This window comes from Branchiostoma belcheri, unplaced genomic scaffold, assembly GCF_001625305.1.
Source record: "Branchiostoma belcheri isolate BF01 breed outbred unplaced genomic scaffold, Haploidv18h27 scaffold44, whole genome shotgun sequence".
In the NCBI taxonomy this organism is placed as follows: Eukaryota; Metazoa; Chordata; class Leptocardii; order Amphioxiformes; family Branchiostomatidae; genus Branchiostoma; species Branchiostoma belcheri.
The window spans coordinates 1,649,571-1,666,466 of NW_017804065.1; the positions used below are offsets into that span (position 1 = coordinate 1,649,571).

At 46.1% G+C, this 16,896-nt stretch overlaps 1 protein-coding gene across 1 annotated transcript; it reads left to right on the plus strand.

The window, feature by feature from the left end:
• Window positions 1–9,193: 9,193 nt before the first annotated feature.
• Window positions 9,194–16,797, plus strand: LOC109478512 (cytochrome P450 26B1-like). The gene is made up of 4 exons (XM_019780110.1): window positions 9,194–9,590; window positions 13,364–13,867; window positions 14,156–14,584; window positions 15,240–16,797. The coding sequence occupies exons 1-4, from the start codon at window positions 9,420–9,422 to the stop codon at window positions 15,762–15,764; spliced, it is 1,629 nt and encodes a 542-aa protein (XP_019635669.1). The 5' UTR covers window positions 9,194–9,419; the 3' UTR covers window positions 15,765–16,797.
• Window positions 16,798–16,896: the final 99 nt, after the last annotated feature.

A 16,896-nucleotide genomic window follows, 5' to 3' on the forward strand; every position in this document is an offset into this window, starting at 1 on the left:
CTTTCAATATTTGATAATGGCCCAAACATATGGATACTTTCTTGAACACGTACACAATATAAATTAGAGAGCCCTGGAGTGAAGTATTAAAGTGTTTAGGGTAGCACGTCTTGAGTGCGATGATATTGGAGACTTTCCTTTTATACTGGTTACTGGCACAGGTATATGTGTATGTGTGTCTGGGGGCGGTATGTAGGACAACGTCAGTGACTATTGATGTGCGCACAGGATTTTTCCGTCTGTCGAGTGCGACTACACCTTTTATGAAATTGATGACTATGCAAATCAACAGCTTCTGTTTGAATTATCTCACTCACCATGTCTAAAACCCAATCAGATACGATGTTAATACCGAGCAATTACCATAATGAGACAAGTAAAACGTGTGAAAGGGAAGGGGCCCTCAGGGCCTGAACTCTGCCTGAACTCAGCCTGAACTTTCGACCTTTACAGGTATTGACTGAAAGACAACAAGGACACCTGTATTACGCAGAAGTTGACTACAAACAAGGGGTCAATCGCAGGTTGATAAGGAGTGATAACGGGTAGGAAGAGTCAGCAATGCCAATCCAACTGGCTTGGATGAAGGATGATAAAAACGTGACGTCGGCGAGGTAAAAATCATAAAATCGGCTTCCTCGTCATCCTAGATGAAATGTCGTGATTTCGTGTTTATATAGCATTACTTTTTCTCCTGGCACTTGTCTTCATGAGATTTGGCAGAAAGCATATTGAAGTAAGCAGGTCCTGATTTACGACTGCGGGTTGAATGCAGGCATCGGTGCGGGTAATGAGCACACAATAGCACTAATGTACCCCTCTTCATTCTCCGGCCATCCTCCTTTGTTCCCATCATGACCCCTGCCTCAGGTGCAGGGCTCCTGGCAGTTTTGTTATATAACGCTGTCTCGATAGCAACGTATGTGCTATTACATGCAATATTTGACCACATAATAGCGAAATGAAACATGAAATATATTTATGATTTCACGATCATAATATCTATTTTTGCCTTTCGGTTTGAAAATTGTATCATACGATATTCATTATAAAATGTGTTTAGTCCTTTGAAATGAAATACTGCATGCAAAATGTTGTATGATGTGAAAAACGAATGCCAACACATTGTAATGACTATGGACTTTAATAAGTATTCAGATTTTGCAGCCCTGTAGTTTTCTTGATGATGATAGGTTTTTTACTTTATGTTGTTTTATGTTTTATTATACATCAATAACATCGTGTCCCTTCCCTGCTCTTCTATTCTTAGTTAGTGTTGACAGAAGAAACTCGTGAAACAAAAGAAAGAACATTCTGGACCCAAAGATCAGGCGTCAGGGTGAGGCCAGGGTTCAAGAAGAGGACACGAATCTAAAAGTCCAACCCCTGTACAGAGTAAACTGATGGTGCACGAAACACGAGTGGGTGCCGCTGGCAACCTGCTTCCCTACCAGCGAAGGTGACGAGAAACGCTTTGTTCTACCATCGAACTGTGACGGACACACAGACATTCTGAAATCTAGAACTTCACTGACAAGCTATTAAACTTGAGCGTCAGAGACACGCTCCGGTGATCCGAGCAAGACTCGATCAGTTTCGACTGGTTTTACTATCAGGTTACGGTCATACCAGTTGTTGCCTAAAATAAACAATTCGATAACTGCTCATGAAATAATGTTTCAGTTCATTTTAAAGATTTTCCGTCGCACCATAATGTCCTTGATATGGCGTCCTCGGTCGCACCCACTCTGATCGCGCCTTGGGCCGAAGCCGTGAATCGTTCCCACGAGACGTGCCCTGCAGATGACCCTATCCAGGCTGGTTAACCTTTGGACAACCCGACACGAGACGGCAGCAATTAACCCCAATGTGTTTAAACCACAAGACGAGGGATCAAGCTATTGTTGCCTGACAGACAGTTGAGAGAGATGCACTTTGACCACATCAGTCAGTGCGCCGGGCTTTCTTCGGTGATTTGTTTGTGTTCTCATCGTGGGAAATTGCCGTGCAAGTGGCGCGGGCTGGTCCGCACATGCGGGAGGGGGAGACACCAGTCCTCAAAACAAAGTCGTGTCGTAAATCGTGTGATGAAGGGGACCGCGTTGTCGCATATGTCACAGGGAAAGGAGTAATGACCAGGGTAATGACAAAGGACTGGGTTTCATCACAAACAGGCAAGACATTTGGGCCTCGTTGTCTGCCTGCGGTTTCTCGTAAGGAAGGGGGGGTATGTGCTCGTGGTTTTGTCATTTAATATGTCAAGTAATTTCTTAAAGTCTGAAATTTATTAGCATTGAGCCTGGAAATTCTGCGTGGAGGAAAAAACAAGCACGATCCACTATATGATCCTATATAAATCTCTTGGAGAGGACAGTGTTAGGTCAACCGAAATGATGTGACGCCAACCATTTAAAGGGCCTCTATGCAAAAAGTTCAGACTTGATCCCATGTGATCTGGGGTGACTCTGAGCAATGGCATTATATAGACTATATACAGCGCCCTTACTTTGAGTAGCGAGGCAGCTGACAGGTCTGGGCTGACGGAGCAGGCATGACAAGTGAACACGCTCCGGTAGTCCTTCCGCTGTCATGGCTGTCACACCCCGCGTCTTGTCACCGCCCGTACGGAACAACCGTGTCAGACAGGCAGCGGTTCTGTCAGGGAGATGCCAATCAACGCTGCACTTTATAATATGTTAAGGGTACATTCCACACCGTAGACTGTTCTTATAAATTATAGCAATGAGGTTTAAAATCTCCAATCTTCTCCTTGTTTATAGATAGTGATAGCGAACGACTCTTTCTACTTATGGCAACTTCGTAAGGAGGACGAGAATGTAGCACAGAAAAATTTATATCTTTCATATTTCATAACCTTTGATAAACACATTTTGGCTAAACCTGCGTCCCCGTTTCCATCACAACGTAGGAGCGACAAAAAACAGCTGCCAAAATATAATAGCTTCACTTCATGTAATATATCTGTGTGCTGGCAGAACATGGCCAAATAAATGACGGCACACAAATGACACAACTAAATATTTTAGTCTCCACCAGACTCCTTTGAAGGCCGAAAAAAAATAGTAGAAATCGGCCTAAAAAGGAATGCAGGCAAACTGGACCCTCTATGGCCATGCGTCTAGCTCCCCTGGCCAGTTACATTCCTTTTTAGGCCGATTTCTACTATTTATACAGCCTGCAAGGAGTCTGGTGGAGACTTCATACATTTTACGTTTGTCTTGTCCAAATGAAGTAACTTACATTATCAAACACGTTCGAAGTCATATGTGTCGTATTCAATACTATTTTCAAATATTCAGGTAGAAACAGTGTTACCTAGATAGATATCGTGTTCTAAAGACTGACGAAGGGAAGAGCATGACCTGATAAACCATGAAAAGATTCCCCAGTTCCTTCGGAGATTTCACTCCTAGAAATGTTCCATGTTTTCTTTCCGATTCTGCAACCCTCGTGTTTTCTAACGAGTTGTGGCCACCTGCCGACCTGCCTCTCGAAACGCGCACAAATCTGCATGTGTATGTCCCTAGGTATTTGTAGTCGCTCCCTTTATTACCTCGCATTGGTTAATGTAATAAAAAGTGCACATTTCATGACCCTTGGCAAACCTCCCGAAGTACGGTACGTGATGCGTGCGTCCCTTCTGGTATGATGAAGACAAGTTTGCTCGGGAAGAGGTAGTGTTTTTCCCCAGTTTGCACATTGCCGTAAATTGTCGACGTAAGCTGTGGCTCAAGGCTGTGGTGAACTCCAAATGACCCTCCTGAACTCTACCTGACCTTCCGTTCCATGACCCCCTTGACCCATATCTAACTATTTTGGCATCCTACTTGTCCAACGCGCCCTTGAAAACAAATAGAAATGGATGATACTACTGTTGTTTTGTTCCAAAGTCTAGATGCCTCGCAATGATTTGTCGAAGTATGCAGACCCAATCAAGATCAATTGTGATGTAACCAGTGCGCGCCAGTTTGCGTGCGTCTTCGCCGTTAAGTACTCGGATAAACTTTTTAATTCGCCACCACCCATCGCCATGACTAGGATATCATGTAAGTTCAGACGACTGGCGAAGTTGAATAATTGCTGTCTGAACCTCGTGATGCAGCCGGCGAGAACTCATCCGTCCCACCCGACATGTCCCCGCCACAACCCGACGTCAAGGCGTCGTGCGTGTACGACGCAGACTCAGCCAAGAAACCTCTTTCCTTTTATTATCAATTTAGTGCATAAGATAAAAGAATAAGATATTGCAATCAAGGTGTGGAACGGTTTTCGCTTTGTCTGTGTATCGCGCAGACAGAAGTTCGGGTAGGCTGGATGGCTGGATGTGAGATCGGTTGAAGAGAAACTTGATTCTCTCCAACGACACCAGCTCGCGTGCCAGAATGGCTCGCACGTAAACCGACCAGATGAGGAAAATAAAAAGTTGCAAGACCTTCCAGACCGGGAGAAACAGTCGATTGCGTGCAGTCCTAAACGCGGGACGGTCTAGACCAATGGGTAATGCCATTACTGCGAGTAGGATATCTTCCAGGCGTAAACGACGGTTTGATTTCCAGTACCCCCTTCCCGCGTGCCAAATGACTCCGTGAACCCCGTCGGCTCTGGTCTCCAAATAGTCCGGCCTTGACTGGCACAGCTGAAAGTCGTAAGCAGCTGGTTTACGAGTCATGGGGAGGTCACCAACAATAAAAAGTCCATGGGCGGGGAGGACAGGCAGTGTTTACAATGTTCCTGTGGATTAGGTCGTGACTCCAAGCGTGCGGTCCGGAGTCGTCCTGAGTTCACCCAAAGTTCTCGGTGTGATTCTCAGAACTATGACCGGGTCAGCCAGCGCGCGTACCGAGCCCGACTCATGTAGGAGGACGATAAACTGGCGACAGGAACATTTCTGCTGCAGTGTAGGAAAAGAACACATTGTCTATAGAAATCAATTAATATTATTACCAGTGTTTCAAAATACCTGATATGGAATAATTGTGATGCGAATGTTTATAAGATGGAGGGAGTAACTTCTTTCAAGCAGGCTTTTGGCAGCGCCTTACTGATGCGGGGTAGTATAGCTTGTCTCTGTCGTCCTCAGTATGCCTAATGTTGATGTTGGCACATTTTTTGAACACATAATTGTAGCAAGGGACTCTTTTTACATGTTATGCGTGCTTCGGCCTTCTGAAGATGAGTTCATTTCAGTTCATCTCATTCTGCATATGACAGCGGCGATTTCCTTCCATACGTTTCTGTCCAGCATGGCGGCTGGCAGGTCGCGGTCGTTCAGACCAACTTCATCCTGTAACATTTTCTTCAGGTTTGGTCGTCACATTCTTCGATTGACATCAGGTTGCCAGAGGAGGACTTTTTTGGCGGCCGTCTCCTCATGACTCTTTACTCTCCAGCGAGAGCCAGTCTGCGGTCTGAATGACAGTAGTGTAGTCCATTGTAATGTTTTCTTTTAGTGGTGTGGGTCGACCAGGGGACGTTAATAGCAAACCGAAGCAGGCGGATCATCTAGTTTCCATCTTGTTACGTGGACAGAGATTTTGTTAGGGTACGTATAGTCTGTATACATGATTTGAAGACTTAAAGCTTTGAAGTATTTAAGCTTTATTAAATTTCTGACGTTCTGATGGTTGTACAGTGTGCTGAGAGGCTCAAAATCTGCAAAAGATTTTAGACATCTACCACGAGCGTGAGACGGAGGAACGTCAGCCTAGCGGAGCTGGTCTTTTCTGCTGTCATGTCACTTCAGCGCATATTAGTGCTGCACAATAATTTATTGTTATACATTGTAATTAAATCCATTTGCTGAGTTAGTTTCCATGGAAACGAACTGGGAACGATGCTGTTGAATTGTTGAGAAGTGTCATGGCCAATGACAAATTGCTAGATTCGAAGGCATCAACTATCAAACATAAAGGGATGCCTTTATATACATAAACGGAATGTTGGGGATGAGGAAGGTCCAATTTGTTTGCAGAACGATCATCAGAAACGGCGTAACCGAATGCCGTAATCGCCGGGACCACCACCTTAAGTAACACTTCACTACTTCACAACGTGTTCGGTCCGTCTGTTCAACCCCCATCTTTCAGGGGAATAGCTCTCAATGAACACTCAACTTGTCGTTCGATGGTTGTCCACCCAAGTCCTGCCCCTCCTCTCCGATTTATCATCAGTGCAGTGAATGATAACACGTGTGGAGAACACACATATAATCCTTTCCAGAGAAGTGCCTCCGTCCCAGGCCACAAGTATCTCCCGGCGCTGTCTGTCGGCTCAGCTAGGTCAAGTGTTTCCCGTTATAGCAGGCCAGGCGGCGTAGTAAAAACTTCGTTAAAGTAATCAAGTACCAAACGGTGTGATATGTTTAAAGGGTAGTTGGCCCTATTTCAATTTTGGACTTTAAATGTGAGCAGTATTTTACCGTTGTCGCTTTTCTTGTAGCTGATGTATATAGATCTGGTGGCCATATAATAAAACAATTTTTTTTTTCTAAACCGACATGTTTTTATATCTTTTCAAAGTATCTCTCGGATATACAGCATGGATATAGGACTATTATTTTACAAACTGCTCAACAACTACAGTGTGTTTCGTACGCTTTACCCCAATTTAGGGGTGTTGTGCAGTACCTAAACAAGACAAGACAAGTATACTTACGGTTAATGCATTCGCTTAAAGTAATATATATATATGATATTTATAAGTAGAAGAATAGAATGACAATTCTTCTTATTCAGGAATGAAATCTTCGGTCATGCAATGTTCATGCATGGCAATGAAGAAAGGGGGCAAACTAAATCGTGTTCTGTTTCTTTAACGAAAGCTATATGCAGAAGGCCGATATAGCTTGCGTTATATAATACACGCAATACATTACATTGGACGGACATTGACAATGCAGCTAAGAAGATTTTGACGACGGCTGTTAAGAGTTGGAAAGGCATTGGTCTAAGTTTTTGTTTCCTCTGTGTTTTAGTTGTAAGGATAACTTACCAAACCGTAACCTCTCATCACATGAAATCACCATCGTCAACAGACTATACAGACCCACGCGTCTGCGCTAAATGCGCGTTCTGGATCCCGGCATAACACTTTACTGAAGAGCGGGGACGAAGCTGCTGACGGCAAGTGGCCATGTTTGGTGCGGCTCAAACAGCCCAGATGTTGACTTACGACCTTTAATCGCGAGACCGTTGAGTAAAGATGACTGCAACTGTGTTCTTGGAAGTTCTACGGATATTGAGTCAGAGGAAAAAGACGCAGCAAGTCGCGCAAAACGTCTTCCACCTTATCACACAATGTGTCAATGCGCTGCTTAACTTTCCAAAGAGAAGGTTCAGGTGCGACAGTGCATTTAACGCAGTCTTCGTGTGGCCCGTAAGGTTCATATATACACAGTTTTAGAGTGTATAACCTACACTATATGATATAGTATAGTTTATACACTCTAAAATTGTCTCTATTGATCATGTAGAACCCTATGCATACGAAAAACGTGAGTTTGTATATAACCGAGTTCACTGTAGTAGTTCTCTAGCATATCTATGTATGTATACATTGCCAAAAATCACTTCAAGAAAGCGACGTCTTTTCTTCTCCAGCGTTTGCTTATAAGAACTAGAAAGTACAGACAGTGCTAAAGTTTACTTCCGGTTAAGGGCCCTCTTTTAGCTAAGTGCTGTGAAGTGGCCGTGGCACTTGCGGAGGGTTATCAGAAATTGTCAATAGATTCGAGGTCAATAACTCCTGCCCACGTTCCACGAGGGCTCTCTTAGGAGATGTCTGTCCCGATCTCTGGAAATAGAATAGACAGGAGAACATAGCTAAGCGGTTACTGAACCACGGCGTTTGCTTGATAACCGATAACGGATGTATGCTCCGTGGCGCTGAGTGCGGTTTTCAGCTGAGATAGCTCCATGGTTCGCGCCGTCTGACTGATTGTGTGTTGCGGTTACTCTGAAAAAAAAAAGCAGCACTATACAAACTAGAAATGACTTCTCTCTACGAAACTCCCATCATTACAGCGGAAGGTTACGCGACAACTCATATTGACACAAATGTCAATCATGTTAGTATTGGTAATTTCCCGGTTCGGAGCGGCACCGCGGCTCGCAAAAAACGCTCTTTTGGGAAACAAACAGTTCGTAGTCATCAGGATTACATGATGTAGCAAGATATGACAATGTTTCCTTCTCAACAAACTTTTTTCGCGAGCCGCGGTAACAGGTTCTGAACCGGTTCCCGTGTTCGCTGTGAGGTCATTGCAGGTAACGACATCTTATCAACTTTCTTACTCAGGCGCTCTCTTATCCCGGATGTGCAATAAAATGATTTCCACGATGTGTAGTAAAATGATTCTCAAGATTTCCTTAGCCCAGAGAAGTTTATCCTCACTTTTCACGAACTGGAATAGACACGAGGATCACAGCTCTGGGCACATTGCCAGGCTACAGTGATGTTCTCTGCAAGCCCTGAATATGTGAGACGTGTAACAAGTTAGGCATCTTCCAATTGATCTTTAACAGCGCCCACATGAGCCGTGGAGACCAGCCACAAGTGACACTGACAGATCTCCCCTAGAACTGACTCAGTCAGAGGTTCTCTTTTTGCCTACACACTCGGTCACGTTTTCGCCGAAGCTGCCGTGCTGCAGCTTGGCACACCTCTGGAAGAAGCGTCCTTGGTCCGTGGCGCATGGCACTCTGTGCACTACGGACATTGGTCGCCTCCACGTGCTGGGCTGACCGGGTGATGACAGAGACCCGGGTTTGACCTCCTGCACTCAGCAACACACCGAATGTTTATTTACTTCTCGTGTTATTCTGGGAAGCTAGCAAAGATGACTTGTCGTGACAGCCCCCTGGCAGATAATTGACAGGCTACGACAATTAAAGTCCGTGTGTGAGCGATGCACCCGGAGGTCAGGCAGGGCGTTGGCTTGTCTATCTCTCTCGTCTGTCAGTCGGGAGGTGTGCACTATTAGAGAGAACCTCAGGAGCCAGCAAATAATGTAACATGTCAGCTCGCTCCACCGGCCACCTGTCAATATTCATTAGTCCCTCGGCGAGGGCATTACACTTTATTAGTGGCGGTCTAATTGGACTGCTGTCAGCCAATCGGCGTGGTCATTACGGTACGGACGGCTCTTCAGACGATAAAGGGCGTGGCCTTGTGGGAGGGACGGCCGAGGACGTCATCAGGCAGTCCCGTGCCGTCGGTCCAAACGACCTGAACTCTGAATGAACCACTTATTAATGGCATTTGCGTGCTTGACGGGGGAATAAATACGGGTGAGTGGTCCTAGTGCAGCTCACTCTTGCCCAGCCTCTGTTCTACGAGCAGTGCAGTCTCTCCTGTCAAACCAGCTTCCACCCGCTCCACTAGACCCTCTCGGCACCAACATGCTGCAGGAAGTTGTGGCGTATCTTGTCTTTCCCGGCTTTCTGATGGTCCTTTCCTGGAAACTGTGGGGTCGCTACGCCACCCCGTCAGACCCAGCCTGCGCCCTGCCGCTCCCCCAGGGAACCACGGGCCTTCCGTTCATCGGGGAAACTTTGTCCTTCGTATTGGAGGTAGGATTTTTTCTCCTTTTTATTTGTCTTTGTAACTCCAGTATCTGGATAAGAGGAGTTCTTACAACTTTTTACCGCATCTTTGCCGAGCAGAACACGCGCACTTTATCTAGACTACTGTGAGCGAGGCGCACAGTCGTGAAATGAACAGCGCAGCTTTCGACTTGTCGTCTTCGGGCGCTTTTCATACTAATGTCATTTATTGCATCGCTTCGACAACGAAGGAAACAACACCGTACCGTTCATTCTTGAAGTTATGACCGAGTTTTTTTAGGTACTTTGAAAGTGAAGGAAACATCAACTGTACAAGCTGGCCCATGACATGCGTCGCTGCAAGGAAGCATGGCATGGTTCACCTATTTCGTTTTAAATTTTTTGGTTAAAACTGGATATTACCCTGACACCCTAAAACCACGCAACACAATGAACGCATTAGTCGTATAGTTTTCCTGTCTCTATCAATGTGACAATGATGTCTGTAGTCGATGAGGCCTTTTTGTAGTCGATGTGGCATTTTTTTCCCCAAAGAACTTACGTTTGACCACGTTTTCCTGGTGAAAGTCCTTCGTTTAACAGACTAGTGGTGCCTACACCAAACCATTACATTTTGTGCACGTTTTTTCGGTGTTCAGACCAAGTAGAGGTTGTTTTGTCAATGTGTGGTCGGTCGGTGACCGAGTGCAGTGTGCCGCCGGTCCCGGGCGGTGTCCCCCTCCAGGCGCGGGTCCCGTCCGCGGGTCCAGCCCTGCGCCCGCGGCGTTATTCCAGGCAGTCCTCGCCATCTGGACCACTCATAGAGAGCTGTTTTATGGGAACTTCCAATTGTACAGATAGCGGTCCTAATTACTGCAGCATTGTTGGCATATCTATCTCCAGCATGACCCGAGCGCGGCGCCGTACTTTTAACCGTGCCCGTGTCTGTAGGGGGCGTCGGAGTCGAAAACTATGACAACTCCTCCATAAATGTGTCAGAGTAGAGCTCTTTTCTTCCACCAAAACAACTTTATCCTACTCTCATGTGCAGAGATGTAGCTTCTGGGCAAAACTTCAATAGCGCCTTCATTAGTGAACAAAGCAAAGCGCATAAGTGAATGCCCCAACTAAAGCACTTATTTCGCTCATTAGTTTTCCGTGTCTCCTCGTGTCTTCTTCACAACCGGTCTCGTAAAGTCTGTGGCGCCAAGTGAGCCCACGTTCCTTGTTTCATGAGTAGAAAGGCTTGCTGTTGACTTGGATCGCTTGAAGGGTGGTGGCCTTGACCATGTGTTCTGCCAATCGTTAATGAATTCCGGATTTCCATCTTTTTATTCTACGGTAAACATGCGGTAACGGCAACCTGTCGCTAAACCTGCCTTTCCTCAATCAGCCGATACTAGACTCGTGCGCCACAATTTTCACTGCGTGTTTTTCTTCTTCTATTCCTTGCCTTGATACCGAAGGAGCAATTCGTCCTTAATATAGACGGGTTGTGACATTGTTGACACTTTTCTCCTTCTGTGCGACTTCGCGGCTGTAGGAAGCCTGTCGATGCCTCAGCGCACGCTGTTTCCGGGCCAGGTTTGCTGAACGTGCCGCTACACGACAGTTGAGAGTTATTTATTCCCGAACCACTAATAGGTTGTTCCACAGTGAGTCTGATTTACTCCGACAAGTGCGATTAGTCAGGAAACCATACACAGTTTGAGAGCGGGACCATGTAATTGTCGTTCTCTGCCAGAGCCCTGAGTGACAGCCTGCCGCCCCGACCGTGTAAACTGGAAAGTCGACACCGTGCAGGTGGGGTGAATGACAGGTCAACCGGGCTGAGGCTCTCATGGAGTTTACAAAACGCCTATATAAAGCTGAATATTGAAGTGGACAGGCAGTTTCACTTGTCTGGTCTTTAAGATAGATATCTAGAGCATAGAATGTGCATTACAGATGTCTAAACTCGCCCTGAAACCTACGATATAATCATTCTAAGTGCATCACAAGCCTATAGAAACGCACGCTCGTGGATCATCTACATGCTTGAAACAGCACCCGTTTATCGTTTATTGATTAAAGAAAATTTTGAACATGAACCAGTTGAACATGAACCACCTTTTCTTGTTGAACGTGAGAGGTTGGTCCCTAATTCGTTCATTAGTTTGGCTGACCACCATCCTTGTCTGTTGTAGGACCCTGGCCTTGTAGAGCTTCAAGTGGTACACTTGAGAGACACTTTCCCCCCTGCAGATCCCAGCGCGTGCCCCTGCCCGCGTGCAGGGCCGACCGGACAGAGATAGCACAGGTCCCAGAGAGACCCTAAAGATCGGAATGGCACCCCTAGTACGGCACCCCGGCTGCGTCAGCGAGTCTTCACACAGACGCCCTGACATTTCAAGATGTCAGATATGAAAACGTTCAAGTAGCTTTTTTCGCCTCTTTGCTGGCCCAAATCCAATGCTAGCTGTGTTTTTCTTCGCGGTTCACCTAGCCTGGAATCCATCTGTATTTCCTCTCCACAGAAGCCATATCCGGTACCGGTTGCCCTATTCAGTACCCGTTCGAAAATATATGGTGTATACGGATGTGGGATATATCGATGATCGATACCAGGCAAAGGTTGACATGTATGCACAGATTGCACATGTATACTAGTCGTTATTTCTAGAACCTACTGGTTGCATGCCACGATCTGCTAGCATTCACGTGCGCTGTAATTCTACACTTATGTCGGAAGACTGTATTGAGTTGGTTGACATATCCTAAATGTGGAAATTACACGGCGGTAGTTCTTGTCAACGCTGTTTCCCTGTGGTCGGTACGCTGCCTGACCCTGCCTTTACGCGTTCGCCTGACGAGACTTCAACGGTGTTCTCTGCGCAGTGCAGCTAGCCCAGAATTTCATTTTGGTTATAAGTTAGATGGAACGCACCTGGTGCTTTTTTGGTAATTTTGCATGTGACTCTTTACTGTTGAGTCATGAAGATTGTAGGGTCCGCTGGCTTTGAGTCCTTGAAGTTCAGAGAGCGAGATTATATATAACCTTGTTGTGCCTAAATACGCTGACATCAGTGCGAAAAACGACCAGCGACTACAGTGCCAAACCTGGTTACCGTGCGAAGACAAAAGGATTAACGTTCACCAGTCACACTTGATGACTAGTGTGCCAAATGTACATGGTGGTGTTTTCCAAATGCTTCTGATAATTCCCATTTCTACAGTGAAAAAAAGGAGAGGACTTCTAACTGACCTATCGCCAGTAACGTGCGTGTCGAACAGGGTGATGATGTCGCTTTTCTGAGAACTGTCCTTTTTCCTGACAGTACCGTGATCTTGTGGCCATCACTTATAACATTTACTCATTGACTATGCAAATGATGCCATATTTTGCCTATAGCTAATTGAAATCCATTGGCGACTGGCCATATATGGTGATCTCCTAGACATCAAGGAAGTCCTATCCATGGACAGTTATACAGCATTTCCACAATGATTGTGCAAATGAACTGACACAAGTTATGACTTCGCGAGCCCAAAAGCTATTACTAACGTTAGTTCTTGTATGACCATAGCTGTTCAGAAAGTGAAAGTTCCACTGAACTACTGTACTACTACCAAAGAAAGCCGCTATGTGGCCCATAATCCAAGTTGTCATTCGTTTTGCCAATGCCTAGCTACAATGACATATCAGATTATCTCAAATTTCATAAAGTTCCACTTTAAAAAGAAGTTACTTAGTATGCACTTCACCAACCACTCAACAACAAAAATTGTCGTATCACTAACTTGAACACTCCGTTCTACAGGGTGCAGAATTCTCCCGTAAGCGGCATGCCTTGTACGGAGACGTCTTCAAAACCCACATCCTGGGCCGCCCGACCATCCGCGTCCGCGGCGCCGACAACGTGCGCAAGATCCTCCGGGGAGAGAACGACATCGTGGGCACCATGTGGCCGGACAACTTCCGCATGGTGCTGGGGACGCAGAACCTGGCGATGTGCGGCAGCGGGCCGGTGCACAGGCAGAGGAAGAAAACCGTCATGCGGGCCTTCCGTCACGACGCGCTGGCGATCTACACGGACAGCATGCAGGCCATGATAGCCGACATCCTGCGGGGCTGGTGCAGGGGACCCCAGCCTTTAGCAGTCTACCCCGCGGCTAGAGAGATGATGTTCCGCCTCGCCATAGCCGTGCTCGTCGGCTTCCACCAAGATGATGAAGAGGTCAGGAGAGTTGGACCGTTGTTCAGGACCGCAGTCAAGAACATGTTCTCCCTGCCACTGAACGTCCCAGGAAGCGCCCTCAGAAAAGTGAGCTCAGTTTCATTCAGATCAAGTGTTTTATGTCCAAAAATTATCATGAAATTATGAATTATCATGAATTGATTAAAAATAATTTTCATGAAAGTTTGCTGGTGGTAATCATGATATTCAACAGGTTATAAATGAATGTTCTTCATGTTAGTGATAGTGGACAAGTTACGACTAGACTAGCTGGACTTTGGTCAAAGGAAATGACCTAGATTTCGAGCCTCCTAGCATCTATTTCTATAACCGCAGCTGTTGGGTCTAATAGCTTATGCCCCTCATCTCTCCTAGGCTCTGCAGTGTCGCCAGCAAATCGACGACTGGCTAAAACGTCACATCCACGAGAAGCAGGCGCAGATCTGGAGCGGAGAGGTCCCGAACGACGTGCTGTCCTTCATCATCAGCAGCGCTAAGGACGACGGGGAGGCCGTGGAGCAACAGGTCATGCTCGACACCGCGGTGGAGCTGCTGTTCGCCGGGCACGAGACCACGTCCAGCGCCGCCACCTCCCTCATCATGCACCTGGCGCTGCAGCCGCAGGTGGTTCAGAAGGTGCAGGAAGAGCTGGAGAAGCACGGGCTGCTGCAGCCGGACCAGCCTCTGAGTCTGGAGCAGGTCGGCAGGCTGACGTACGTGGGGCAGGTCGTCAAGGAGGTGCTCAGGCTCAGTCCACCTGTAGGGGGAGCCTTCAGGAGGGCCCTGAAGACATTCGAGATTGGCGTAAGTCTACAAGTTGATCCTTGATCTAAAACTTTCCGACATATCATAAGCATGTTTGTGTAAAATGAGAAAAAATATTGTGTTTTGCGGTCTGTATGCCAATCATAAATGAATTTTGACGCTGCCCTATGCACGTATAGCTTTTCCAGTACAATAACGCCTTGATTTTTACGACAAACAACAAGTTGGTCAGCGAAACTTCCAACTGGTCTTTAAATTCAAAAATCGTCTGCGTCGACTGGCCGCTTGACGCGAAATATCTGCGCCCTGAGTATACGTCGATAGATGGCGCTCGTAGACATCTTGCACTGTTGCGGATGAGTTCCGGCATTTTTGGTACCATGGATTCTATTTACACCATCTATAGTTGAACAAATTCTACTGCGCCGCTTATCTTTGAAGACCAGTAGCCTCCTCGTAGACCAACCTCCAACTGCACACAACTTTCCTGGCGACTAACTCGACCATTGTCTGAACAAGGAGTTCAAAATCTTGGCTTGAAGAAGATCGGAAGACGTCTCGGAAGTTGTCCGGAAATCAAAGTCAGCATTTGATTGGACTCAAAACAAAGAAACATTAACAATTGCCGATTTGTACCTGTTTCAGTACCTGTGTTTACGTCCTAACTCATCCCCAGTTTGTCTGTTGTACACAGGGATTCCAGGTTCCTGAAGGATGGGCCGTCATGTACAGCATCAGGGACACGCACAGTGCGTCACAGGTCTTCTCGTCCCCAGAGCAGTTCGACCCGGACAGATGGGGGGCTACGAACACCACCGCCACCCGGTACGACTTCCTGCCCTTCGGCGGCGGGCCCCGCGCGTGCGCCGGGAAGGAGTTCGCCAAGCTGCAGCTGAAGTTGCTGTGCGTGGAGCTGGTGAGAGCGTGCCGTTGGGAGCTGGCGGACGGGAAGGTGCCCGAAACAAAAACTGTCCCCGTCCTCCATCCCACCAACGGACTCCCCGTAAACTTTGTCTCTTTGGATGACGTCACTACCAAACAGGAGGGTGCAGACGGATCTTCTGCCTCTGCGCATGCTCTGATTGTGAACACCGACCAAGTCACGATCAGTGACGCCTATCTGGACATGGACACAAACGGTAACCTGTACCCCACTAACGTGCAAAACTCCCCGGACACTGTGACTGTCGTGGGACCGGACTTGTCCTGCATGGTCTAAATTTTCATGGAGTGTAGACAGGCGATTGTTAGTAAGCGACGTTCGCACACGCACGCCACCCATACACGCACTCACACACAGGCAAACACTCACGCAAGCACGCACTTCAAGTTCGGCTTATTCTTGATCTAAAACTTTCCAACATATCATACATGCACTTTTGTGTAAAATGCACACTTATATAGACCCCAACTCACACAGAGTTGTATTCTGCATCATAAAATGTTGTAACTTGAAACTCTAATTTATCTCTTGTAAGGAGGCAGAGTTTGGGCCAAATTTGCCACACCATAAAAATGACATCTATGTGTGCTATCCATAAAAATGGTAAGGATTCAAATTCAGGCATTTATGGTACGTGCATAACTTGTGAACATGATATTGTGCTGATGACTTGATAATGAAAAGTTAGACCGATGCTTGATGAATTAATGTACATTGTATGCTATTGAGCGATGGGACGTAATTAAATAGCCAGTATAGTCTAGTTGCATGCCAATCAATATTTATTCATATTATATATATAGCACAAAACTGTTTATTTTCTTACCACACCACTTATCTATAGGGATCGTTATATTATACTTATAAATTATGGCATCATTGATGATGCTAGGTTGTGGACAATTACTGCGGTAATGATAATTGTGGAGCGGCATGTCTATTTTTGGGACAATGATCCACTTGGATATAAATGTTATAATAAAGTTATAAAAATGTTATAATAAAGTTATAAGCCAATATATCAGACAAGTCTGTGTATTTTTTCTCTCTTACTTTGCACAGGGTGGAAAAGCAACAGAAGGGCTTATCAAAGAATTAAAGCAGCCAGGTGGAAATGCAAACAAAACAAATGCTACATCATGGTATACCAGAGGTAGCCTGGTTACCAAACCTATTATAGCTCCCGAGTCCTACATCCTCTCCGCAAATAGTAATTACGAACATTTCTTAAAAATTGTCAGATCAGCCCACCAACATTTTCAACAATTTGTGAACGATTGATTGGACTATGCCTGTATCCTGAAGGTAAGGGGTACAAACAGTCGGACTACACCCTAATGGGTCTGGGTGGCCCAAGGGCTATAGAAATGGAGAAGGGCACTGCCCCTACACACCAAAAGATGTGGTA